This window comes from Neocloeon triangulifer, unplaced genomic scaffold (genome assembly GCF_031216515.1).
Source record: "Neocloeon triangulifer isolate White Clay Creek 2 clone unplaced genomic scaffold, ASM3121651v1 ptg000008l, whole genome shotgun sequence".
In the NCBI taxonomy this organism is placed as follows: domain Eukaryota; kingdom Metazoa; phylum Arthropoda; class Insecta; order Ephemeroptera; family Baetidae; genus Neocloeon; species Neocloeon triangulifer.
This window is the reverse complement of record NW_026775550.1, coordinates 1,362,798-1,390,537: the sequence shown is the minus strand read 5'-3', so window position 1 is coordinate 1,390,537 and position 27,740 is coordinate 1,362,798. Positions and strand designations below refer to the sequence as shown.

The 27,740-nt window shown below is 34.9% G+C and overlaps 2 protein-coding genes and 1 non-coding gene across 5 annotated transcripts in view; 2 read left to right on the top strand and 1 right to left on the bottom strand.

The window, feature by feature from the left end:
• Positions 1-20,320, bottom strand: part of LOC132194957 (uncharacterized) — a 21,198-nt gene extending 878 nt beyond the window's left edge. The window contains exons 1-5 of the mRNA XM_059616586.1: positions 19,594-20,320; positions 4,870-5,112; positions 1,883-2,134; positions 680-827; positions 84-315 (exon numbers count right to left, since the gene is read on the bottom strand). Coding sequence (XP_059472569.1) covers positions 84-315; positions 680-827; positions 1,883-2,134; positions 4,870-5,112; positions 19,594-19,681 — 963 coding nt within the window. The 5' untranslated portion in view covers positions 19,682-20,320. The remainder of the gene's footprint in view (positions 1-83; positions 316-679; positions 828-1,882; positions 2,135-4,869; positions 5,113-19,593) is intronic.
• Positions 12,329-12,446, top strand: LOC132195050 (U5 spliceosomal RNA). Its single transcript, XR_009441607.1, has one exon. It is a non-coding gene; the product is annotated as a U5 spliceosomal RNA (small nuclear RNA).
• On the top strand, positions 19,965-27,702 carry LOC132194955 (transmembrane channel-like protein 7). Of its 3 annotated transcripts, none has more exons than XR_009441591.1 (16): positions 19,965-20,221; positions 22,228-22,667; positions 22,737-22,907; positions 23,777-23,993; positions 24,046-24,345; positions 24,407-24,474; positions 24,527-24,618; positions 24,678-24,826; positions 24,890-25,211; positions 25,269-25,505; positions 25,650-25,759; positions 25,815-25,974; positions 26,035-26,165; positions 26,220-26,381; positions 26,477-26,715; positions 26,774-27,702. XR_009441591.1 is itself a non-coding variant. In XM_059616579.1 (16 exons), exons 2-16 carry the CDS (start codon positions 22,559-22,561, stop codon positions 26,857-26,859), a joined length of 2,442 nt encoding a protein of 813 aa, XP_059472562.1. In that variant the 5' UTR covers positions 19,966-20,221; positions 22,228-22,558; the 3' UTR covers positions 26,860-27,702. The 3 variants fall into 3 exon arrangements, 2 of the variants coding, with proteins under 2 accessions (XP_059472562.1, XP_059472561.1); XM_059616579.1 differs by having other exon boundaries at positions 19,966-20,221; positions 22,228-22,661; positions 26,477-26,610; XM_059616578.1 differs by having other exon boundaries at positions 19,966-20,221; positions 26,477-26,610.
• The last annotated feature ends 38 nt before the right edge of the window (positions 27,703-27,740 follow it).

The following is a 27,740-nucleotide window of genomic DNA, read 5'->3' as shown; positions in this document are numbered from 1 at the left end:
TGCAAACCCAGAACTGATGTTCCCGATTCATTAATATGTAATTTGGTAACATTTTTTCTTTTCTTTTAGTAATTAATAATTACATGGTGCTGATTGAGGGCATGACTTGAGGTAGGCGTCGATGAGGCGGACGAGGAAGTGGCGCCAGAGCCACAGGCGCTCCCAACCCCTTCATTGCTGACGCTCTTTTTATAGCGTCGTAGAGAGCGTTCTGCCCAGTCCAGAAGGGTGTCCCAGTCTGGAGGCGGCGCCCCTAAACGCGCCTCTTTCCGGTTCAGGAGGGTGAGAATGCGGGTCAGGTCACGCAGAACCGTCCTAAAAATTATATAATTGTATTAAGAGAGGTGCTTTTTTATTAGATTCTAGAAAGTAAAAAACATGTTTTTTTCCAAAAGATTGACTTTTCAGCTTAAAAAACATCAAAAATTATATTTGAAAAAGTTAAAATCTCTAAAAGATTTCTAGGAATTCCTTCATTTTTAATTCTATATAATTACAAATAATTTCAACGAAAAATTTAAAAGAAAAATTCTTTTTTTCTTCCATTGATCTTGAATCATAGTTGCTAAAATTTGCAACAAAAACGTTATCAGTGCCTACAGCCAAATTTGGAGCCAATTATAAAAAAAATCATTAGATTTTTTCACCAGCCAAGACTTCATGTTTAATTTTAATTTACCTGTAGGCCTTTGATCTCGAGTCGGTGCCGTTCGGACGATACAGTTCACGCACTTTGCGTCTCGTGTCGTTCAGCATGGCTAAGAAAACGGGAGCCTCTGGTCGAAGGGCGCCCACTTGTTTGGCGAACTCTCTTCGCAGTTGCAGCTCTGAAAAGTAGACAGCGAAATTAATATTATCATCTCATTGTTTGATTCTTTGGAAGCAGACGAAATTAATCACTTTGTCTTCAAGCGTGGGTGATTGAAAAAAAAAATAACACGGCAGTCTTTCTAAAAGCAAATGCAAATACTGCCGCCTCGTCGATTTCTCTCTGTCTGCGAGTTAGCTCAAGCAGATCTCCGCGAAAATTACACTTTTCTCTAATGCAAGCAATGCCTAGCGAATTAATTTGAAAAGATTAGATGATGCTCACGTAGAAAGTTTAAAAAATAGCCAAAATTGATAAAAACACAATGAATTTAAATTAGGTAGTGGGAGAACGAAAGGAGTGACTAAGCCAATTAATTAGCAAGTATATTATCTTTTGTGTCATGTCTGTAATTAATAAAGTTACAAAAAATAGAATATTGATTTCAATTATATAGATCAGATCAAAGTGGATCAAAGTCAGTATTTTTAAATTTTAAAAATAGGTAAAAAAAAATTGTTAAAATAAATTATTAAAATTAATAAAAGATTAAAATATTAAAAAGCTGATAATAAAAATATAGTTTTTTTTAAATTACTTGTATAATAAACTATTTAATATAATTGTTTTTTAATTTTTCTATTTTGTTGTACTAAATTTTTCTGAATTACATCTTTCAAGAATTAAAAAAAAAAAAACACCAATTTTGATGCTCGGCAAGAAAAGCCAGCATTTTCTACAAAAATTTTATTAATGTGGATCAGGTCTTTGGCAAAATGCATGCAAGATAACTACAAAATTAAATTATTAGTAAATATTGAAATAGTTAACTATTTATAAAATTTGTAACGATTAGTTTTTTTAATAATGCAACAAATTTTTTATTTTCCCTGAAACTTTATATCAGCTTATTATTTATTTCAATATTTTTACTGTTTATTCTACTCAAGTTACACAAAAATTGAAAATTTAAACTTGAGCGGAAACGGTACCACTTTTATTTCATTTCACGGCAATTTTTCTTTGAAGTGAACTTTTTTTGTTTTTAAATATTTGCTGCGCAAAGTGACTCACCTTGGGGCGTGAGCCATTGTTGCTGGCTGGCAGCAGATTGTCCCATGGCTGGTGGGTCGCACCTGCTGCTGCGAATGGCGGGCGCGACCGGCGACCGTCTCATTTTGGCCCGTCGGTACGTGACGAAGCCACAGGCGGCCGCGAGCACCAGCACGCACAGCATCGAGCCACAGGCCACGCCGATGAGGACGGTCAGCTCCTGGCCGCCGGTCACCCATCCACCCAACCATCCCGCGCCGACCATTGTGCTCTCTGCGAAAAAAGATTGATAGAAATTTATGATTATTGAAAATTATGAGGGACGCTTTGTTTCAAAGGGCACGACCAATAAAATAAAAATGAGTCACTGTGACTCACAAGGGAACATCGCAAATCTCCAGTAACGAATTTTTGTCTAAGTAAGGCGCCTTTCAATGATTTTAAACTAACTTATTGTTAATTTATAAAAATTATTACATTTTTGAAACAATTTGAAGAACAATATAACGTCAGCTTAAAAAATCAATTTCTTAACATGGAACATAATTTTTTAGTTTCATGTGCTTCAATAAGTGAATAAAAATTAACTAGAAATTAGAGAAACCAAACGTTTACATATAGTTGAAATTGACTTAAAGACAAAATCTTATTCAATCATTCCTTCTTTATCTATTAATTTTTGAAAATTCCCTCTAAAATAACAATTTAAATTATTTTTACTAACCTAACATTTTTTGTCATTCCCATTAACTTTACATCATTGTTTTGCACTAATCGCAAGTTGCATACATTTCAGAGTTTTGAAAGGCAATAATATTGAATCAAGGGATGGATGTAGGGAAAAATATCATAGTTCCTTATCAATTTTTTATATTATGTAACCAAAATCGATTACTGATTGTTCCCTTTTGTCTTTAGAGTTAAATATTTGCTCGGCGGATTGAGTTTGGTTCTTTGATTTCACCAGAGCGCTCTATCTTACACTCCTTTCACTTTTTGAACAATTTTGCCGATACACTGTGATAATTGAGTGTTAAAATTCGCTCCGGCGTGCATTAGTCGGGCTCGTCTCGCTCCTATAAACTTCACTTCTTGCGCGCTCGGCGATTCAGGGCGCCCACGCTTATTTCCTTTTGGCTCGTAAAAACGAGTTAATCGTGCCACACATACTGGACCAACCATGTGAATTGCAAGCTCTTTAATTTCGCTGGCGATGAGTTCATGAGCCCAGTTACGCAGACTTGCAAAAAATTAAAATCATGTGCTACTGACATGCAAAACCTCTTAAATATATTTTGTATAGCTGTTTTTATAAACTCTTTAATTTTTATTTTAAATTCGCGATAAAAATTTGTTTGAAAGTGTAATTATTCAATCATTAAAATAAGTAGTATATATGAAAGGAATTAAAAAAAGTACCAAAAAGATGTTCTCAGTAAATATATTTTTGAATTTTAATCAATATCTTTTGATTTCCCATAAATTTATAATTAAAGATAATATATAATAATTTTATAATTTCCTCACATTGCAACCTAACATTTGTGTATTTTATATATGAAATACGTTTTATTAACAAAAAAATTAAATTTTATTAGTAAATAATAAAAAATAATAAGCAGCTCAATAAAATAAACAAAGTTTTAAACATATTAAATTTGTCATTAATTTTTTAAAAGATAGTTTTATAAATAAGAAAATTTTATTAATTATTTAGCGATCTGTACTTGTCTTGTGATCTTATGACTTATGTGTCCTTGCAATTAATTATGTTGCAAGATAAAAAAAAAATTAACGCAAATTATAGATAATTAATTTGCAAAAGGGGATATTGTTTAGTTATTTTTATTATTTTTAAATAAGAAATCCTAGCTGCTGTAATTTTCAAATGTGTGTTTTTTGTTTTCTAGAAACTTCGCCCCGATATTTAATTTTATGCGTGTACCCAAAACATATAAGCCTGGTTAAACATTTTTAATGTCCAAATTTAGACTCGCGTGGTGCTGCTTGAGCTTTATGGCGAGCACATGGTACACTTTACTTTCAAGAGCCGCTCCGAGCTTTTACTCTGTACAAGAAGGCCATTTCTCAAAAGCGCGCACCACAAGGCTGGGTGAGCAGCGCGTGCTTTATTTAAAAATACGTATTAAATAAGGCGAACATTCACGTCTGCCTCGGGAACACTCCCTGATGTGTGAAGAATTTTTAAACACGTGTTGTGTCTGCGACGGACACAGAAAGAAACACACCTCTGCTGGCATTATAGAAGAGCTCGGAGAGAGGAAGTTCTTAATAATAACATGACTTTAAAGCAATACGGAAATTGATTATGAAATTCATATCATTATCAACACATCTCGGATCGAATTGGAAATTGGAAAATTCAGAAATAAAGGTTCTCGAGGTTGTTAACCTTAAATAATAAAATTTTTAAGAATAATGCAATGATATTTCTAATATTTTTCTATAAAAAAAAAAGAGAATTAACTTTTGGTTAGAATATTAACATAAAATGTTTCATTTTTTTTTTTCATTTGGCTTCTAAATTCTAGATTTATTGCTTCTTGATCTTAAAATTCTATATTAAATTTGCAAGCAGCCAACTAATTTTTATTACAGTGAAAAAAATTTCTTTTTCAATTGTTTTTATTAAAATTCCATGAAAATTTTTTGATCAATTCCCTAATAAAGTTATATTCAGTATTTAATTTTTACATTTATCTAAAAAAAATGAGGTTCTTCTCATTATTTAAAAATTTTACAAGTTCCTAAAAAAATTTTTAAACAGTTTTTTCATTGAATGATATTTTTTAATTAAAAATATATTTGGATAGAGTAATGAATTGAGCAAAAATGAATAAATCTTAATTGGAAGTTACCACAAACGGATGCACGCCTTTTTGAGTAAATTGCAATTATTTTTGACAGCCAAGTCGTGTTTTGACTCGTCCTTATCATTATCACGCATCGGGACAAGGAAAGAACAGTAATATGAGCAGGGAACGCACCAATGCACAGGAGACCCATGTAGTCGACTAGTGAGGACCATTGCTGGCGGTAACCAGGAGGGCACTCGGCCCTGCATTCACGGCTGCCGTGGACGATGACCCCTGCACACTTGAAGCAGCCCGACACCTCGCAACGCAGACATCCCGGCGTGCACGAGCCGAGACTGCGTTGTCCGCTGCGGGGTGGGCCAGGGGTCGTTGAGTTGGCGCCCTTTGGCCCCTCGGAGGTCACATTGCTCGATTCTGCAACAGGAAATTTAATTCAATTTGAGATTAAAGTAATTATAAATTACAATTCACTTCCTGTAAGGGTGAAATTTGATCTTTTGTATGGTAGAATTATAAAAATGTATATTTTCTACACAAAATATAGGAAAGTATTTTTTTTTTTTTTCAAAAGTTATGTAAAATTTATCACACCACTCATGATTTTTAAGAAAACAAGGCTCTTTCTTAAAACAATAAAATCATTAGAAGTCTGATAAGCACCAGCCGATAATTTCCTTTGAAATTTGCTGGACAGTAATAAAATAATAATAATCTTCCTATTTAGAAAATAATTGCTTTTTCTTTGCACTGAAATTTTATTAAATTATGCAAAACGGTAAGAATAGGAGAATTTTAAAATTCTGCAAAAGTCTCAAGTAGTCCGCAAGTCTCAAATTAGTAAAATAGAATAAGAATAAAATGCTTTTTTCGGTGTGAAGAAGATAAAATAATTAATTATGTATTCTGAAATATATTAGAATTGTAGTAAAATAATTTGCAAAAAGCCTCATTTAAGAAGGAACCCTGCATAAAATAATAAAAGAAAAGAAAAACATTAACAAATTCATTCTTTAAGTATACTGCGTCATAAAAAAAAGAGTTGCTACATAAAGAGAAGAAAAAATTTTAATATACAAACACTACAAGAAATTTAATTTGAATTAGTATTTAAACAACGAAACAATAAAACAGCAATATATTTGCACAGTTTAAGAATTTATTTATTATAGTTTAAATAGAATTTTATTTTATTTTAACTTTTTTTTTTTATTAAACACATTTAATATGATTGGTTTTTAAAGTCTATTAGATATTTATATTTAAATTTTATGTTAATTCAATAAATAATACGGTGGATTTCACAAAAACAACGTTAATGAAAGCCTTTAAGAGGCACTGATTATCTCTTCTATTGGCTTCCAATGGAAAAAATATTCTAGTTATATTAAACAATTAATTAAATATCTCAATTATGTACTTGATAATTATTTTAAAAGATGAAAAGAACCTAACTTTTTAATTGTTTGGAATTAAACAAACAAAAATATATCTTCTCTCACGTCCGAGTGGTTTATCAGCAAATCGCAGCTCATAAATCCCCACGCAACATTTATAAAACTTGTACTTTCTAGTGTGTGCTTAATGAGATGGGAATTTCCCCCCATTTTTTTCGAGCAATTTTTACAAAAACTTTACACTCAACCTGCGTCTCCTGTCATCACGTTATCATTTCCCTTAATGCTCGACTTTCTACGCCGTGCTTCAAGAGTGCACTAATTATGCACGCACCAAGTATTAAACCAATAATTTTGTGATCTTAACGAGAGCTCTCGATACTTAAAGGCGAGACTTTAATGACTGCACGAAACTGGGTTTCACTTTCCATAAAATTGCGATGCCAGCCACGATAAAATGCATCAAGAGAGCGATGTTCTGCATTGATAACGACTCGAAAATCGCATTAACTCTTTTAAGAAAAGCAAACACACGATGAATCAACGCATCGTAAAAGCCGGAGACGGTTATCTCTCTTGAATTTGGCCTTTAACACGCAATCCATCAGGACTTTATTTGCATTTTATTACTCTGTTGCTTCAGCTGAAGATTCACTCTTGGTATTGCGTTGGCATTGCAAATACCTTGAAAAGCAAATATTTATTAAAACTCTGTAGGGCATTCCGGACGTAAGCAAGAAGTGTAAAAATATGCCCGATTGCGAAAGTATAAATATTTTTTTAACTGCAAGGTTGTATTTTGCATTTTCTCTTTAACCGTCAATTACAAAGAATAATTTTGGAAGAAACTGAGAAGTTTTGAAGTAATTGCGGGAAAAAAATTATTTAGACTGAATTTTAGAAATTCAAACCCTGAAACATTTTACTTTTTTGCTAGTTTTTGGCGAACATGTTGCACGAAATGCAGACGTAACCAAGATAAATAACACTCTTGGGTGTACCGTTATATTACAGCTGTGGTTGCTGAAATGAAAGGTGATCTGCACAAGGCAAAAAAGCAGCATGCTCAGCTGCTCATTTCCAATGCTGGCAATGCTTTAAAAACGTTCGCTCCAATTTCGCGCTGCAGAACGCGTGCATCCTTTGTGTTTCAGCTGCCAAAGGAAGAAGAAGAAGAAATGTACAGTAAACTTCTTTTGCATAAAGGAAGCGCGGAAAGACAATGAAGAAATTTTGAATAACTGTTTTTCCACCGCAAATAAACAATTTCCTGTTTTTAACGTTATCTAGCCTTAAATAATACACATAGACTGAAGAAAAAGCCAGTTTGATTTACTCTTTGTAATTTGCTAGACTAATCGTATTTGAATATCGTGACATTGTGATTTAAAATAATGCTATAGACTATCTTATACTATCTGGAAACTTAGAAAAAATCTTAAAAGGGCTTTTATTTATTTATTTATTTTTAAATTTTTAGAACTCCTTTTATTTTGTATTAAATTTCTAAAATTTTATGAGACTTATTTTAAAAAATAATAAAATTTAAATTCTTGCTTTTTGACAATGATGAGAAAAAAATTCATAAGAAATCTCAAGAATATGTATTTTTTTTCTCTTAAAACAAATTTAGTTTTCAATTGAGCGGCTGTCTCTGCAAAGCAGAGTCGGCTAAAAAAATTAAAGAACAGAAATATAATGAAATGAACTTTGGATTTATTAAATTTTAAACAACTTGATAAGACAAATGATTCATTAAGCAAAACTTAATTGAGGAATTTGGTAAGAATTTAAAATTAAAATTTAGTCGTACATAAATATTTATCATTTATAATTATTTAAAAAAAGGAATTATTTTCACCATCTTAAAAGGCAGCACAGTTTCATGGTCATGTAAAATTCTTCCATTTTGGTTCAACAATCGATTTGAGAGCACCAAGGTGATCCATTGGCTAATTTGCCATTAGTAAATGTATAACACAAAAGAGTTTCGCCACACACAAAACACTGCGCTTATATGCCATGAACTCGCACGACTTCGGGGCGGAGAAAGTGAACCGAACACAATGCGTTATTATTTGCAGACCACACCAGGTCGTAATGTGTATAAAAATTGATCAGCAATTTCATAATTGGACTCTTAAGCGAGCGAGTTGCGCAATCTCAACACAATAACGGACAAACACAATTTTTTTTTCTCTTCAGTCAGTTGCTGGCACGTTTCGTCGCAGTAAAATAACCCAGTTTCAAGTAAGAAGAAAAACACCTCTCGGAGTAATTAACTTGCACACAGAGCGTGGGCGAGATTGGATATTGCTTTCGATTGCTCTCTCGGAAAGGGGCTTTTGAAAGGTTTTCAAAAGATTTAATTCGAGAGACAGGAGTCATTTTAGCACTTCTTTTCATCTGCTGCATGACTCGCGAATTTGCATATTCATGACTGCATTTGCTTTGTATTCTTCGCGAGCATACGCTACTGGCTCGAGGGCGCACAACACAATATGTATGTATAATGCCATTAAAAGCCACGACTTTATGGCCGGATGCACGACTGCTGCTGAAAATGATCTTTCTCTCTGCAAGAGCGTATATATCAGCTCTCAAATTTCGCACAAGAGGGATTGTGTTCTATATGGAAAGAAAATTCTAAATTGTTGCAAAGTAGAACACGCGGAAGAGTAGACGAGATGGAAATAATTTATTTTCGTCCGAGGCGTGTTCGAAATAGGAGCGTGGAAAATTGCCTAAAATTGATAATAGGAGAAACGGACGTCAAAGAGAAATATGGGCTGCGATCGGGGGCGATTTTAAATCAATAAGAATGGTGTAAAGTAGTCATTTTTATATAAGAAATGTAGGAAAAGTTTTAAGGCAGTAATTAAGTTTCAATTTAATTTAAAGAATATCTTGTTGTTTGTTGTTGATATTAATTTATAAATAATTCAAGTGATTACATTCATTATTTAATCTTTAAACTTATTTGCTTCCTCTTCCGACAAAGGGTTCTCATGTGATATTAATTCCATTACAATTAAATTGACGCAGTGATACGAATATGTTAAAAAATTAACTTTTTATGATATTTTAATAAATTTTTGTTACAAAATTTAACATACCAACAATATAATTCTAAAAAGAAATAAAATACGCTTTTGAAAGAATATTAAATAAGTCAAATAATCAAACAAGTAAAATTATAAAATAAATTAAATTTACGTTTCAATATTAATTATTTAAAATAATAATTAATGGTTAATTTTTCTAATAAATTCTGTCATTTTAATGTTCATTGATTGTCAATTTAATTACTATATTATAAATTCTATTTGATTCATATTAGAAGTTGAAAATTTTTTATCCACTTTTGTTTTTATACGGATGGAAAACTCTTTGCCAAATAGACAGGAAGCACGTCTCTGTGTCAGTTGGTTTGCATTCTTGCGGTGTAAAATTATCCATCAAACACGCCCATCATCAACAATGATCAAAGGAATTGATTCACAGAGAGAGAACTGCTTTGCTCCTGGGGCACACACCGTTATTGTGACGTCACGCGTCGCGCTCAATGGCTCTCTGCAAACTTATTTACCGGCTATTTGCAGGCAGGGTAGGCAAGCCCCGCGCAAAAGGCCATTTAGACGAGAGACACGTCGACTCTCTTATTGTTGCATTCGCCATGCTCGCCAAAACAAAACGACCGCTCTCTGTGTCCAGTCGAGCGTGCAAAGTCGGTGCCAAGAAGCACCAGCGCGCAAAAAACAATGCGCCCTCAGTTTTCGCGTTGGCGTCAATTTAGCACTTGCTTGCAAATTTTCTGCTTGTACCATATCAATTAGATTTGCTTAACAAGGCTTAACGTTGACACAGCCCCGTGCAAGGCACAATTCCAAGAAGAATTTATTGTTTATCTTTTGAAATGTACAAAATGTTGCGAGGGAATAAAAGAAGGCAAGCTTTTCCTGACTCTGCACAATAATGATAATAAATTTTCAAAATTTAACATCAGTTTCTCTGAGCATTTTCTTAAAATTTTATATTTGAATGGTTTTCTTTTCTTATCACTCGCTCCTAAAAATTATTTTGTTTGTTATAGTTATTTGCGAATTATGCTGTTATTTTGTATTTAATTGTTTTTCGATAAAAAAAGAGAGTTTGAGAATTATTTTTGAAGCAGAATTAAATTTTTCTGGTCTTTATTTTCGTTAAAAACAAAGCAATTTATTTTATATTTATTCAGTAGTTTTTTTTTAAATTTATCCCATTGCAATTATGAGGGTATTATGTGTGCAATCATCGATCAAAAAACACAAAATATAAAATTCAGGTATCTTTTACTCTTCAATAGATTTGCTAAAAAAACCTGGTTGCTTAAAACTTACTAATTATATGGAACTTTTTGATGTATTTATAATCAGACTTTAAACATTGAACTATAAAATTGTCAGTTCTCTCTGAAGTCATTTTTAAATATAAAATTATTTTCCAAAGCACTTTGCTTCAAAAGGTAAACAGTTTCCGAGTTTCAATAAACACAATACTGAAAGGGTCATTAGCATGGAATATCTTGACAGATCGAAATGTGTTGCGTCTCATTTTATTTTTACACGGCGGGAGAGACGAGATAGTCGCCGCGAGATAAACTACACTAATCCCGGTGAAGAGCGTCCTGATGAGAGTGGCGCAGCAATTTGTTCCAGTAGCGAGTGTAGAAAAGAAAAGAAAAACAAATCTACACACGCACGCAGCAAGGAAAGTGTTATTTATTTTTGTACTTCGGATGCGGATGCGTCTCTCCAAACTTAAGGTTCTTCATTGTCTCCATAGCCTGTCGACGGCCCACATTTAATCCTTTTTCTCTTTTTTTCCTAAATGCTGACAAAACTGTCCGTTTTCTTCAGGTCTCCGTTAGCTCTTTGGCTGTCGGATTTTGTTCTCGGGTGACAATATGATGAGTTTCGCATTAGAAGAAAAGGACCATTGTGAAGTGCGTTTCGCTCATTGGACCCGTTCGTCGCCGGCCAGCTGGACAGACACACATAATAGGATCGGAGGCGCGAAGAAAGAAAAGCTTTTTCGGTGACGCTCACGACATAGAGAGGGTCAAAGAACTAAAGCGACTTATTTTCCTCTTCTCAGTACTCGCTGTCATTTAGCCGTTGCTGGAAAACACATTTTCATTCGATGGTCGCCAGATGCTCCGAGCAAATCCAGCAGCTCTCAAAACAAGCAATTTCCACAGGGACTATTATTTTCTTTTTCTCCCAGAATAAATCTTATTTTATATTAAAGATAAAATATGGGGTTTGAGTTTTGATTTGTAATAATTCATCCGACTGGTCATTTAAACGTCAAGGAGCAAACCACAATATAATCGCGGTGCACGATTTCCATCTCCGATCCAGCAGTTCGTTTTTTGTTTTGTGCGTGAATATTATTATCTCAACCCTTTTTTAAGAAAGGGGGATTAAGCAATCGCGACGCATGTTTTTTTTTCTAGTATTATTTATACCAGTGAGATCGTTTACTGGTTTATGGGAAAAGTAAAACAAGCCTTCTCACTGTTGCTCTCCAAACAAATCAGATTTATATATTTATGAGTGTTTGCATTCCAAAGATTTATGGAGCTCTGAAATAATAATAATAATCCCAGTCAGTTTGGTCACGGGAAAAAACTCGAGATTATCTGAAGTTTATCTTGTGCAAAGCTGTTCTCTGAAACAAGCGTGTGCGTGTGTCAATTTATTTAAAAATTTTAACATAAAAACATTTAATTATTGTCGGACTATTTCAAATAAATTTACCTACAACCGCACGCTTGAAGAACCAAAAAAATCTAATATCATAAAAAAAGACCAATGAAATGAAAAGCATTTTTTTAAGGAAAAAAATAAAAATTTGTACTTTTCAGGGGCCCGGCTTTTGGTGCTGAGCAAGCCGTGCTGGGCCATTGTGCGGAGTAGGCACTCAACACTCGCGCGCGCCATCTGCCGACGCAGCTTTGTCAAAAAATATTCCAATAATAAGAACAAATAATGTAAAATAAAGAGAATGTGGAGGTTTTCTGCAAAATCGTTTAATTCTTTTGATGTAAAAATTAATTTAATTTATGTCAATGGCAAAGACATTGGCATTTAATTCGACATGAAGTAAAGATTAGCAAACATAAGTGCGCAAGCTTGATGCTTTAGAGCTGCACCGCTTTTGGTCGGGCATCCTTCGATTGCTAGAAGAAATTTACACTCTGGGATCTCTTCAAAGCGAATAAATCTTTCGCCTTTTACTAAAGATTTCCGTGGAGAGGTCCACACAAGGAGTCTGACTCCAATTTTTGGCAGAGCTGTCTAGTACAGCTCCTTATAATTAACCAAAAATAGCCCATAAATCCCCTCTACTTTATTATTTAATTGCGTTAATAATGCGCAAGGTACCCTGACAAAATTAGTTGCGAAGTCCTATAATTGTCCCTATTACATTGACAAGCACTAAAAAAAATTAAATTGAATTGTACTACAAATTAATATTGAATTTTATATATTTCTGCAATGCAAATTATTTTTATCTCCCAAGTAAAATATTTTTGGATTCACCATTTTTGTGGTCAAAATATAATTTAAATTTTAATCCTTTTTGTGTTAAAATAATTTTTCGCGATGAGCGAAAAAATTTGATAATTGAAATCAACAGCGTCGCTCGAAAGATTAATTTCACGCAATTTTTTATATTCATCTCGCCACCTCAATTTAGTTTTCAGCAAAGTGGGTGCGTGCGAAACGACGCCGACTTTTAACACCACTGACAAGCAGCTTGTTGAGTTTAGAGCAATTTTCATTGCTCTGTCCAGATTGTCATCTATTTGTGACACGGACGATGAGAAACGCGCACGGCCTACAAACGAAAACTTTTACCGCGGCAAGGCCTAATTGCGATTCTCTTCCATAAATCATGCGTGCTTTTCTTCTCGTTCCTCTTCGGCCGAAAAAAGGAAAGAAGAAATTTTACTTTCCACGAGAAAGATCGTGATGAGCCTCGACGACATGACTGAATTTTAATTAAAACTGCTCTCTCACGTATGATTTAAAAAAAAGTCCTTGTTCTTTGCTCTGGAAAGAAATTCCGTAAGTAACAAGAAAAGGAGCTTGTGTGCCAGAAAGTATCGGCAGGTAATTCCATCCTCTCCTCCCACAGCCGAATGCAAATTAAAATTCCCCGGCCGTTTCGCCGCCAACACAAATCACGCGGCCGTGCACCTAAGCGAACTTGCTTCGTTAGACGGGCAGCATGGATGGGAAAGCGAGCGAGATGCACGTCTCTTTGCTTTTTGTGTACGTGCAGGCGAAAGAGATGCTCGAGATGCGATTACACGATGACTTCGAGATGCACCGCGCTTGCTTTTTGTGCTCGCGGCCGTGCAATATTTCCCTGCTGTTGCGCTCGTGCACAATCAGATCTGCGCAGAGGTATTGTGTTTCAATTACAATGCCCGGAGCACTTTTGCCAACAGTGTCAAGCTCGGCAATGGACTTCAAAAAGTCATGAGATCATTGTCTATTCTTGCAGATATGAAATTGATAATAAATGGAAATAAAATAATAATTAGATTTTGTTAATATCGGTTTATTATTGTTAATTGCATTTCAATCATTATTATTATTAAAAATTAATTTTAAACGCGATCTCACTGCAGCGGATATTGATTTTGTTTTATGTCGGATGTTTCCGCGAAATACAGCAAAATCCAATAATTAATTCAATGTTTCAGTCTTAAAAATTCTAAATTTTTAAATTTGATATGTTAAAAAACCCAGTTTGGAGATCAGGAACATATAAATCTATAAGCAAAATATTTTTCGATTTTATTTTATGCCAAATTTGAAGGTATAATAATGTGAAATTCAATAGCCCGCCATACCATTTTTGTCATACAAAGGAACTTTCGGAACTTTCTGCAAAATTTGAATTACATCTTGAAATTAATATTTTAAATTATATAATGTTTCTGACAAGTAATTTGAAAGGAAAATTTCACTCGATTTCTCATAAATGAATGTGAAAAATAAAATATTAGCAAGAAAATAATATATTAAATTGTAAAATTAATTTGTTATAAGATAATACTTAATTATATAAATTAAAAATTCTTATAAAAAATGGCTTATGCTTAATATTCATTAATTTATTTATTCCCTGTTTGATACACAGTCAAATAATACTAGTAAATATTAAACAAACAAAAAATAAAATAAAATAAAAAAAAAACATTGCCAGCTCTAGAAAGTAATAAAATTCTAATTGCAAATGTTTTCTTTTTGAAATAATGAAATAATATAGGACAAAACTGCACAAAATTGATTGAATAATTTATAAATTTCAGTTAAGAAATTTTTAAGATCACTTTGAACTTAAAATTGAAAACAGATGTGCAATGATTTGGTTGATGGCGTGAGTCAAAGCATAGGATGTGTGAGACATCTGGAATGATCTCAACTTGTGGTGGCAAGTGTCACAATGAAGCACGTTTCAAATTTTTTTGCTATTTTTTTCCTTTTTAACGCATATCTGTTTGCAATTCCAAACTAAAATGACTCCGTCATTCGAGTTTAAAATTTTCATGAGAAAGATAACAATTAAATTTTGATTTTATTTGATAATTATTAATTAACCACCAGCTTTGACTGATCTTGGCCAGCTCCGTTATCAAGTAATCTGCCAGTCATAGAGTGGTTGAAAAAAAAATCATGCTCAGCTTGGGCGAATATGCAATTTTTCGCAGATGGCCTGAAATGATTACAACTATTACGATCCGCTCGTCGTGTGCTCTCAAAAAGAAACGCCGCCGCTCTGATGATAATAATAATGGCTCATTAGTTCTAAAACATAATTTCCTGGCTCTATGGATGTTCTTTTTTTTGACTCGCCTCACAAGAATTCTCATCGTCGGCGGGTTAGTGACTTCTGTGGATTTATATCTAATGTCCGGTTCTCCAGTGTCCATCAGAGATATATACAGACGAAGCGGCTTCTTACAATCAACAGCTGCCGAGAGCCTTAGAAGTTGTGCGCCGCTAGAACGGTGAAATTTATGGCAAACTCATCGAGGGAGCAATGCTGCCTGTATAAAATTAATTGGTTGAAGGACACCATAAATTTTGCGAAACGGAGTTGTAATTTTGGGACAAATATTTCAGGAATTTCGAAGGCTGTAAGAACGCAAACAATAAAAATTTACACTCGTTTATAAAATTTTTTGAGCTTGGAGAATTTTCACTAATGTTAATTAACTTGAAATGAACTTTGCGCCACCGAAAAGTTTTTTCTACAAAAACGGATAAATTCTAAATTTTTTACCGTAAAAAAATTGCCAATGCTTTTGCCTAAATGTAAAATGAACTAATGACAAAATTAAGGTGTCAAGTTATTTTCCATAAAGTAATTATATTAATTTTCTCAATTATCATAATATTTTTCTTGTAAAAAAATATTGCTTATGAAAATCCGAAATAAATTAATCTGTTGAGACGATTGAGGTGTGAAGGTATTTGGTATTTTTTCAATTTCCCAGAAATTCCATCAACCGGTCTTTTTTCTTACTCGCGGCGCCGAGAGTGATTTCGCCTGTTGGACGATGGCACCAGATAATCACCGTGGATAATTACGAAAAATTATCATTCGTCTCTCCGCAGTCAGGTGGTTCGCCGCCTCGAGAGGATTTTTCTCTCCTCGCCAGCATATTATATATGAGATTGATGTACGTTTATTTATATTTACAATTTTATTTTCCTCCGCAGCACCTGATTACGTGAGCTTCGCCGAGGGAGCTTTGACCTGTTAATATTCGAATCCGAAGAACGGCGGTCGTGCCGATCCACGGCGTTTTTACACACGAATGCGGGAAAGAGTTGTAAAATCATTCACGCGAGTAAATAAAACCGCTGCTGTTATAGAAAAGGAGAAAAAAAGCGGAGGATTCTAAAAGAGAAATACATGAGCTGCAAACGCTATCATAAAAGCATAATGTAAATTAACACACGCGGCCAGCTGGCGCGCACTCTCCGTTATATTTTGAGAAATTGTTTGTTTACGTCTCTCATTCATCTCATCCATTAACTTGTGAGTATAAAAGTGTAATCTGCTTGCTGCAGTAATGAACTTCAGTCTTTAGTACTCGCAACTCAATGTACTGTACACACCGTCAGCTACAGAGGTGTGTCTGGTGTGTTAAAAATGCGACGTTCAAAAACAATAATAAATAGAGATGAAGTAAATTTAATATTTACATAGAACTGAACAGCCTTTCAACATCCGCTTTCTTAACAATTTTAATGTGTGTGTGTGTTTTTTATTTTTTTAATTCAAGATCAAAAATATAAAATGAAAAAAAAAATAATAAATCTAATAATCAGATGCACATATAACTTTAATTTAGTCTGCATTTGACAGAAATTCATTATTTGATCAAATTTAATATTCTTATTTGAAAATAAAACTATTTATTTATTTTAATTTATGAATTCTTTTAGCCTTCATAATTATAAATTTGATTTTTTAAGGCACCACTCAATCTTTTATACTAAACTTGTTTTTGTAACAACTTTAAAAAAAATATATATAAAATATTTTTAATTTAATATAGTTTTATTGCACTAAAATAATATTTATTTTAAAAGAAATAATATTACATTTGATAAGTTTTATTTCAATTTTTATTTAATGCAGGTTTCCTAAGAAAAGCAAAACCAATATTAATTTAAAATTTTTCAAGTAATTTTCAAAGAAATAAAATTACATTAATATTAAGTACATGATGGTATTCAAACAATAAATACATTATTTGTCAAAGAACTAATATATTCTGCGCATGATTGAGTTAATAGTTATAATTAAATTTCGAGGTATAAAACAGTAACAAATATTTAATTTTAAATTATATTAATCAAATTACCACTTAATACATTATCTTTGTCCAGGCTGTTGTTCAAAATGCTTTTTGATTCTAATACTCAAAAGAGTATGAAAAAAACTTTCAAAATGTGTCGCCTGCTTTCTTGTCAGGGAGGAAATGGAAAGCGACACGAGACGGGCTGTTTATTATTGCTTATCAGGACGACAAGCTATGTGAAACAAAGGGGTAAAAAGCGATGGTGCACAAGTGCCTGTGGTGTGCTCGAAAGGAAACGGAAACGTCGAGGAGGAAAGATGAGACTCGGTTTCAGAGACGAGAGGTGCAGTTGCCTGCAGCGCACCGAATTCTTTCCAAGCCACTTTTTATAACGATAATATACATGGGGCTATAAACTGACACCAGAGCAGTTATATTCAATTTACTCTCAGCACTTGAAAAATGCCGGAAACTTTTTAAAAGAAACAAATAAACTGCGTTACAAAGCAAATCGTTTACATAATATAAAAAAAATGTTGCTTATAGGAATGTCATCCAAAGCTGAGGTAACTTTTGTTTGTTTTTTAATAAAAAGTGAAACAGGAATGAAGACGTCCTTCTGCTTAATCATCTCGGTGATTGTATCATCAATTAATTCTGCTGATTCAGCTCGGGTAATTATTGCGATGAAAAATCAGGATTATTTATTTGTTCAGGTGAGAATGGGAGGCTTGAAGTCTAGCTTCGTTTCCATCAACTATGGCAAATCACAACAATAATAGAAAAAGGTGATTCTTCTCGCCTTACAGAAGTGGCGTTCGCTCCAAATGCGTGTCTTTAACGCAATTGATCTTTTGTTCGCCAGATGAAACGAACACAATTTCAATTGTGTTGACGAAGGTCGTTTTCCCATGCCCATTACAGAGACGAGAGAGAAACATTGAATAAGAGGATAATGAGTACAATAGACGAAAAATGTACCGTATTCATCAAATAAGTTTTTCAAAACTTACTGTCCATCAATACAAACTAGATAAAATATTAAACAAAAAGCATTTAAGTAAAAAAACTATTAAACTATTAAATGAAGAAACTATGTTTTAATAGTTTCTATTCTGTTTACCAATAAACAGTACAAATATTTTTTTTAATGAAATTTTAAATAGAAAATAAGTTTTTGTAAGAATATTTCTATATTTATTGATTAGAAATTAACATTAATTTCTAAAATTGTTATTCATACGCTAATTTAAATGTTAATTTATTTTGTTCTGTGCCACAATTTTTTGCATCTGGTTCGTAATAGTAATTCAAATTTTCTAATCTTATTAATTCTACTTCAATTTATAAATATAATTATACATTTTATAATTTCAATCAATCACCCAAGCAAGGATGAAATTGATTGTATAGAACACCGTGACTCTTGAAGCCAATAATGACAGAAAGATCGTGAGCAAATTGATCAAAAGTGTACTTTCACTCGAGTGTCCATCGGTGCACATGTACGATCTGCTTTCACCATTGTGCGCATTACGCATTCACAAAAGTATTCGCCACCCCCTTTCGAGTCGTCAGGTGGGTGGAACGCGCAGTGCCCTGAGGCTGATCTCAGGCAATATAATTTTTTGCTCTGCCCATGTCGGTCGGTCGGGCTCTCCTTTGAGCAGCAGCTTTCCATATTGCGAGGGAGAGGTAAAAAAGGTCCTGCTTGTCGAAGGATCTCGCATTGTGATCCTGAAGCTGGATTTTATTATTGGGCCACTTTTCTCAAACTCCTCCAACAAAACCGACTGGCAGAGCTTTGTCTCCGCTGCCAAGGCTGAGTAAATATATTTCCAGCACACAAGAAGAAAAAAAACTCGCACATGGCCGCGTGTGTGTTTATTCAAATTTGTAAACCAAGCCGCGGTTTTATTCAAAGGTTTATTGGTTCGCCGAGCCATGCATCAGGCACCGGAGGAAAAGTTAATGAGGTCCGGTGCGTCAACAAAGTGACTGCAGTTTGCTTTTCGCGCGCTGGTAAACATCAAAATAGAGAAAAGAAAAGAGAAAAAAGGCAGCTTCGATTTGGCGATTATATAAGTCAGTGGTCTGTGCTATTTCAGAAATCCTCCAATCTCTTAATTTTATCACAATTGAAATGTTTACTAAACTGTTGGCTTATTCAGCCAATTGCTCAATTAATGGTACAATGAGACGAGAATTGATGCAAATCTAATTACAACATTATCTTAAATTAAAAATTTTGAGCTGAATTAAATTTAAAATCTTTGTTTTAAGTCAAAATGTCTCTTAGCTCACTTATAAAATGCAATTTACGAATTTTGAAATAGAATCTTGAGGAAAATACTTTTTATGAAGCATTAAATTTTAACATCTTTAAAAGCAGTTAAGATAAAAAAGAACGCTGCACTAAACAATATTATTAATTAAAAAATATATTTATTTATATAAGAGAAAAACTTAAGTCAATCAATGAATGTTTAATGAATAATTAGTTATAAATATTAAATTAAAAGTGTGGAATACGCAAACAACTTGTAATTTTTAATTTTTAAATTTTCCAAATTAAAAAAATATAATATTTATAAAAAATAATTGGCAAATAATTTTTTTATTTACCTTCAGTCAAGTTGTCCGGAGCAGCTGTGGAGACTAGCAGGATTGCGAGCAGCACTAATCCAAGAAAGACGAATTTCTCGCTGCCCATATTATTCCAACACACACAAACTACATTTTCCTCGTCCCTGCAGGGTTAAATCCTCAGCCTCTGATGGTTGGCCACTCGTTATCGGCAGACATCGCGACATACACGTGAAAAACACATCAACACTTGAAAATTACAGTAAAACACCTTCGCACGTCAGTCCGCCGGTGCGTTCGGATTCGGAATAATAAAATCTCACAATCAGCGCCTCCCCTGCTTCGGAAACACTCCACCGGCGGCGCTGTCGTCGCCGTGGAAAAATCCGCTCGTCCCAGCGGCCATCTAGCGGCCAGCGGCCGAATGGCGCAGACTCAGTTTCCTTCTAGTCCTTCATGATTTCACACCTTGTCGCCGGACGGGACTGCGTTCATTTCGCCTATTTTCGTTGACAATCCCGCGGCCCGGGCCAACGCTTGGCCCCTTCCGTCGGCGCCGAACCGTTCCGTTGGCCGCTGGCCGCCCTCTCGCCCGGGTGAATGGCCTCCGACGGCGAGTCAGCCCGTCTCGTTTAGCCTTGAAAATGTCCGCAACTGCGGTAGAAATGTGAGTATGAAACTGGTGCACGATCGAGGCGGCGCCGAGCCACCCCTGGCGCCGATCGCCGCGCGGCGCCGACGCCCTTTCTCTCGGCCACGATTCTCTGGACCCGCGGCTCGATTTTCCGAATCATTCGAATTCGCTCTTCGGCAGGCTCGGGGTCTATTTTGGTCCGGGAGATGTTCGCGTATATAATTATTATATATTGTGTGTCACTGGGGCCGATTGATGGCCCGAGAGTGGCCCTCGGATGCTGCCCAGGCCAAATATTATCCGGATCGATCTCCGGTCGACAAATTGGTTTGCTCGGCGATTTGTAATATTTGGTGTCGGGCGGGGGTCCTGCGATTATTATGTATCCTCGCAGCACCCCATGCCATTTGGGCCATGGCATTTTATTGTATAACTGAAACGGTGGCCACTGACATTAACTTTTCCGCACAATGCTCCGCTTTTATTACGCTTAATCGTCCCATATTCTTGCTTGACCTTTCGGCGCCGCGTCTCGCGCTGCACTGCGACATTGGATAATGAAATTCGCACCTTATTTGAATATTAATTGATTTAAAACTTTTTTTGCAAATCACTTAAAATAAAAAAATCTCTAATTTTGTTTTAAACTCGAATAGTTTGAATGATAGAAAGTTTTATAAAAATATTGATGATTGTTCTTATCGGAGTTTCAACAAACATAAAAAATAAATTTCTTTATAATGAATAACTTTTTTTGAAGCTTTTTTATTATAAAAAAATATTAATTTTATCTTTATATACAATTTTGTATATTATTTAATTAATTTTAAATTAAATTAAATTTGTTATTTTCTAAACAAATTAAAGGCATTTTTATTGTTATATTAAAATCAAAATTGTTATAGAAGATTTTTAAGAAATTTATAAAAACACACTTGGACCAATTTTATTAATTGACTAAACATTGTTATGTAATTTGTGCCTATCCTTGAAGTGTAATTGAAATTATTTAGCTCTATTTTCGCCACGATTTAAGAACTCATTTGATTTGCTATGCATACATTCTTAGATTTATTGCTTCAAAAATATTTGTACAGTTATAATCGAAAATATAACTATCTGATGATATTTTTTAAATACAAAGGAATTAAACAGTTTTTGTCTGAAATTTTATTTAATATTCAGATGATGGAAAACATTTTAAATGAATATTGAGCAAAAATATGGAACTTTTTTGATTGAGTGATTAGTTTTTCCTTGTAATAAACTTGCAAAAGAAAACAATTTTACACCAATATTTCAACGAGTTTATTAACATAGAAACGATAATTTTATTTATTCAAATAAAATTGTTCCATCGTCGCAGTAAGGCAAGTAATTTAAAAGAATATTTGTCAATAGCAGCTTGAATAAATTTCTTATTCGCCTGATAAATAATTTGTAAATTATTCATTTTGTAATTATTTCATTGCTCACAAAGGGCTCTTGATCATGTAGTAAATTATTTATTGACTCAATGAGTAAGAAACCCGCATAGTAAATAGACCAAAATAGAAAAAATCAAAATTAAACATTTAATTTTTTTTATTAAATTAGCATAATTTCTAAACTCATTAATGTTGAATTATATTTAAAAGAGATTAAAACAAATTATTTCGATCTTTTTACTCATTAAAACGGCAAAATCATTTATTATTGTTGCTTATTTGTAGTGGCTTAATATGGTGCTTTTGTTGATTTTCATTAGAAACTTGTCTTTCCCTTTCATTTCCCATCGATTCCATTAATTTATTTCTGTCCTCGCTTGTTATGGGTAATTGTTTATGCAAATTACGAGGAAATTCCGCTTGTGTCAGCACCACTTGTGTGGCTGCACGTTATTATTATGATTTGATCGAATTCACTTTTCGGCGAGTCAAAGAAAGAAAGAAAGATCAATCGTGTCAAGGCCGGAAGTCTGACACGAGCGGCGGCGGCGAGCATGCCTGGCCCCGCCACAAAATAATTGGATTAAAAGAGCTGATCCCTTTTGATTTCAGTTTCGCACCTCATCCACATGCTCTCGTCTCTCGACCATCAGTAGTCAGTCCTCCTCCCGCAATGATAAGATAAAATGGAAGAGTCCGATAGGTCCGAGAGCGACCGACCGAGGGGGGCGACTTTTCCCTCATTTCACAGTATTCACAGCTCGCACGGCCGACGCACCGCTCGTCAATACTTTCATTAATAAAAAATAGAAAATTTTGCAAACAAAAAAGTTCCGAAGCAAAAAAAAAATCACTCATTGTCACGACGGCGACGCGACATTTAAGCGCAGCTGTGGCTTCTGAAAAGGAAAAGGAGTTGGAACCTCTTCTCCCGAGCGTAGCGATGGTCGAGGAGCGGAGAAGAGGGAGCCACGATGCCGCGTCCATCTCGGACATTGACGAGGACAACGAGACTGAGGACACCGAGAACATACCCATGAACGATTGTGAGCGTAATTGCCGCCCCGACTCGCACTCTCGGCCCCGATTTTTTTAATTTTTCTCTGCTCTTTGCTCCGCAGTGGTGCCTCCGATCATCGTGACCGACAACGGCGGCGTCGGCGTCAAGGTGGTCGACACCGTGCTGCCCAACAACAACCACTCGGCGCGGCGCCGCCCGCGGCCCAACCATCTGCATATCAACATCAACTCCGCTTCCAGTGATCTCGAATCTCTGCCTTCGCACAACGTTGGTCAGTGACCCTCGCCATCAGCTGACTATGATTAGCATTAATAATACATACATGAGATTTGCTCTTTCTCTCTGCTCGTGCCTGCTAGATTCGCTTCATATTTTGAATCTGTAGTGAGCCGAATATAATACTGAGCTTCGTTTCATCAAAAATGAAATGATTTTCTTGCATTTTAGCAGCATTCAATTTTTTTTTACAAATTTGTTGATTTTCTAAGTAAAATATTAAAATCAGAACCCAAATAATAATAATAATTGAGCATTAAAAAGAGAATATGTCGTTTGAATGTTTGAATTAACAAAACGGCCTGGCAGTTCCCTGGGAATTATTTTTAGTCACTTATTCATAGGAAAAACAATAAGTGCAGGATATTGTTTTTTCTATAAAACTATAAACAACTTATAAAAACTGCCACTTTCAATTATAACAACATGATAAAACAATAAAAAGCATTAAAAATTTTTTCTACAACAACACAAACGAAACTGAATAGAAAATCTCCCTTGTTATAACCACTGCTAACAGATTTTTTTACACATAATTTCAAACTCACAAAAATAATAATAATTTTACAGAAAAAAAATCAAAATGATACAAATTGAATTTTATTAATTATCATTGAATGTATCACAAAATTATATCAGAATTAATTTAATTTAATGTGTCATATTTTGCATTTTTTTTTTATTCAAAATTTTTTTTATTCAATATTTTCAAAATGGAATAAATTTGCATGGCAAATTTTGATCTCATTAAGTATTATATAATATTTGTTATATTCGGAGCCTGGCTATATATGTTACTTTTATCTCCAACATCTTTGAATCTGGTGTTATTTCCGACTCTTCTTATTTTATGTCTCATTTCAGCTGCTATGACTCCCATCAGCCTCAGTCCGAGCTGGGCCAAGCCTCATCGTTTGATACGTACCAGGAAGGCCAGCCAGTGTTCCACCCCAGGCTACGTCACCCTGCGAAACCCGACACACAGAATGTCGACGAGCACCTACGCCGAAGAGTTAATCCAAGCCATTGAAAACGATGATACACTCATGGCCGACTCTCCTGCTTCCGAACAACTGCGATTGTAATTTTAATCCAATTAAAATTATTTACCGAGTTAATTATTGTTTTTCAAGGCAAACGGTGCGAGGAATGGCTGAAGCGATGGAGCTGAAGCGCAACGTCAAAGCCAAACTGTGCTACAACATTAACATCAGAAACCAAAACTCACCTTCCGATCCGACCAAGTGGTTCAAGTACAGATTGAAAAAGTCTTTCCGGAAGGTTAACTGTGGCACCAGAGAGTTCCTCAGCAATTTTGAACTCTGGGGAAGCACCATCAAGTCCATCGAGGGCAGATTTGGCACTGGAGTGGCAACTTACTTTAGGTTCCTCAGGAGCTTGTTCCTCATCAATCTCTGCGTTTTTGCTATGAGGTCATTTATTTCAAAAAGAAACTTAATAACATTTTAACTAACAAAAAATTGCATATTCCAGTTTTTGTTTCATGGTTTTTCCGCAACTGCTAGACCGTTTCTATGGCTGGAACAACGCTACTAACTCAGGTATTTATTAATTTATAAAAAAAAATCTCTAATTAAATTACACTCTTCTTAGCTAATTCTTCCATTATGGTCCTGGAGCCCAAAGTTTACCCTTACGAGGAAATAAACTCGACGTTCAATTTTGGAGATCTTGTTACTGGAGGGGTAATATTTTTCAAATCTGATTGAAATTTATTATTATTATTGCTTAAATTATTCTGTAGGGGGTGCTTGCCGACACCGAATTGTTTTATGGAAGTTATTGCAACCACAAAGTCCACATGAATGAGGGCGAATATTATAACATGCCAGACGCCTATTTCTTCACCACAGCAGCTTGCTACTTATTTACGGTCATCGTGCTATCTATCAAGTGAGTGTTTCCAACTGGCATCTGGCATTCTCAATTGGTTAATTACGTGTCATATCTTTTCAGAGTTGCCAAGTCGTACAGAAAAAATTTCATCGAAATGCAGGGCGGCTTCACCAACGTGTACGCACAGCGCATCTTCTGCGGCTGGGACTTTGGAATCACCAACAGCGAAGCAGCCGAGCTCCGAAAGCAAACGCTCTACAATGAACTCAGGGAATTGTTGGACGAAGAAAGCAACGCCGAACGAAGTGGTGCCAAAACCTTGTTGCAAAGGTTCATCGTGATGGCCTGCAGAGTCGGCGTGACAGTTTTAGTTGGCTCTCTTTTGATTGGTTCAGGGGTACTGGTCTGGTTTTTACTTGAGCGCCAGTATCTTTTATCCAGTGTAGGTTAATGATTGAGGAAATATTATTTGCAATTGAAGTTTTGAAAAATGTTTTAGAAGGATCTGGGAACCAAGGAAGGCCGTCAGCAGGCATCAATGATGATGTCTCTTGTTGTTACTGGTGTGATGTTGATCCTGCCCATGATCTTTTCCCGTCTGTGTGCCATCGAGCAATACTCTAACCCCCGAAATTCAGTGTTTATCACATTACTCAGGACGTTTGGGCTCGAGGTGGCCATTGTTGGAGTTTTGCTTGCGTATTGGATGCGGAAGTCACCAGTATCCCACATTGTAGTAAGTTTATTTGAAAAATATTTGAAGTATTAACAAAAAATACTTTTAATCGATATTATTAATATAATTCAATCAAATTTAATTTAGAACTAAATTTTTCTTAAATTAAAAATCAAGAATGCTAGAATATTTTATATTTTGCAGTGTTGGGAGACGTCTCTGGGACAGGAAACATACCGTCTCATTTTAGTCGACTTTTTTATTGCGCTGCTCGGAACGTCCCTTGCTGAGTTTATCAGAGCTGTTGTTTATCGGTGAGGTTGACATTATCTGAGAAGGTATAAATATTGAGCAACTTTTTCCTCGTAGGTACGTTTGGAAAGGAATAGGGGCACCTGAATTTGACATAGCCCGAAATACGCTCAACCTAATTTACAATCAAACCCTATTCTGGGTTGGATTTTACTACAGCCCATTGTTATCAGCAGTGATAGTCATCAAGCTATTTATCACTTTTTACGTTAAGCAGGTAAGCGAATAAAAGCAAAAATGGTGCTTTATTTTTATAATAAATTTGAATTACTTTTAGGCATGTGTTTTGCATAACTGCAAACCGCCATCAAGATCATGGCGAGCTGCTCAGATTCAAACAGTCTTCCTGGCCCTCACCTTCCTTGCAATTATCGGGGTTATTTTCTCGCTGGGGTACACGATGACACGGTACTATGATTGCTAAAATTTATCTTGCCAATCTTGACTTCAAATTTTTTCCAGGGTTCCAACGTCAAAAGGCTGTGGGCCATTTCGGGACTTCGGGCACGCATACGAAATCATTTTAAGAAAGTGGGACAATATTGACAGAGACAGCAACTGGTACAAGATAGGAAAGTGGGTGTTCAAACCTGGCGTCGTTGCTGGCTATATCATTGCGCTGTGGTGAGTTGCGTAATTTGGTGCAGCTGCTGCTCGGCAGTTGAGCCAGTTTTCCCAGAATAACCAAATTGATATTAATCAAAATTAATTATTTGCAGCGTTGGTGTTTACTACATGCGCGCCGTTGCTCATGCAAGAGGTGTCATGGTGGAGCTTCTGAGAAACATGCTGGTGCTCGAGGCCGAAGACAAAATTTTTCTGCAGAAGAACATCAGGGAGGCCAAGTGTGGCCGTAAGTACAGAACTATGTGTAATCCCAGTAGACGTTATTGATTTTAATTTCTGCTCGTTTGTTTCTCTGCCACTCATATTCGGAGAATTTTAAAGTGTCAAAATAGTTAGTCTGTTTCTGTTATGTGATGTGCGTTGGATTTACTAAGTGTTCCGTTTGTTAGGTTGGGAACCTAGTCCGTTAAATCGTGGAAGGATAAAGCCTTTGCCCGTCTCGTCAACTGCTTCAAAACATCAGTCAGCCCTTTGATCATAAATTGAAGCGGGTTTGAAGGGGATTTTAGACGAATAACCAAGGAAACCAATTTTTAGAAGCTGGTCTACATGAGTAATTTGTTCTTTATTTTTCCGTATCTCTGAGATCAAGACAAACCGTAATCAATGCGCGTTCTGAGCTTTTAGTTAGCATTATCTACAAAAAAGGCGGCAAAAATAGTTTGATTAAAGCATGCTGCTTCACCACCTATAGTTGTATACACAGAAAAACAATGCAATCCTTTTTTTTAAATTCCGCTCAAAATATATGTTGACAATTTTACTATCTAGTCTCAATACATGAATGATTAAGTGAAGACATATTGTTTTTATAATAGAAAAGCTAGATGACTGACCGATCACAACATGTTTTAGTATTTATTTATAATATTATTTATTTCATAAAATATTAGAACTATTGTGAACAATAAGAATGGAAATGCTGAGTACATTAAATTTTAAGCGAATTGGTGTCTCACTTTCTGAGTTCCACAAAATGAGCGTGTAGGCAACTTGAATGAACAAGTTAAGGTGTTGTGCTGAAAATGTAAATGTGTACTCATTCAGTTGTTTTTTGTGATCACACTGTCATAATTATATTTATACGATCATGTAATTTATTATATTATATTGCCACTTTGTTATCCGAGTCTCGCACAAATTTGTCATTATGTGCTACATGATTAAAAAAAAACCATTGATCAATTTTGTTGTGATACTTTTAAATTGAGCAGCACATGTCACAGTACTAGAGCTGCGATTGTAATCAGAACAATAGGGCAAGCAGGTTATGCCTAATTTACTACAGCGAAAGAATAAAACGATTTTGTTTTTTGTGTAGGATCGAGTATTTTTTGAGAATAAAATACAAGACAG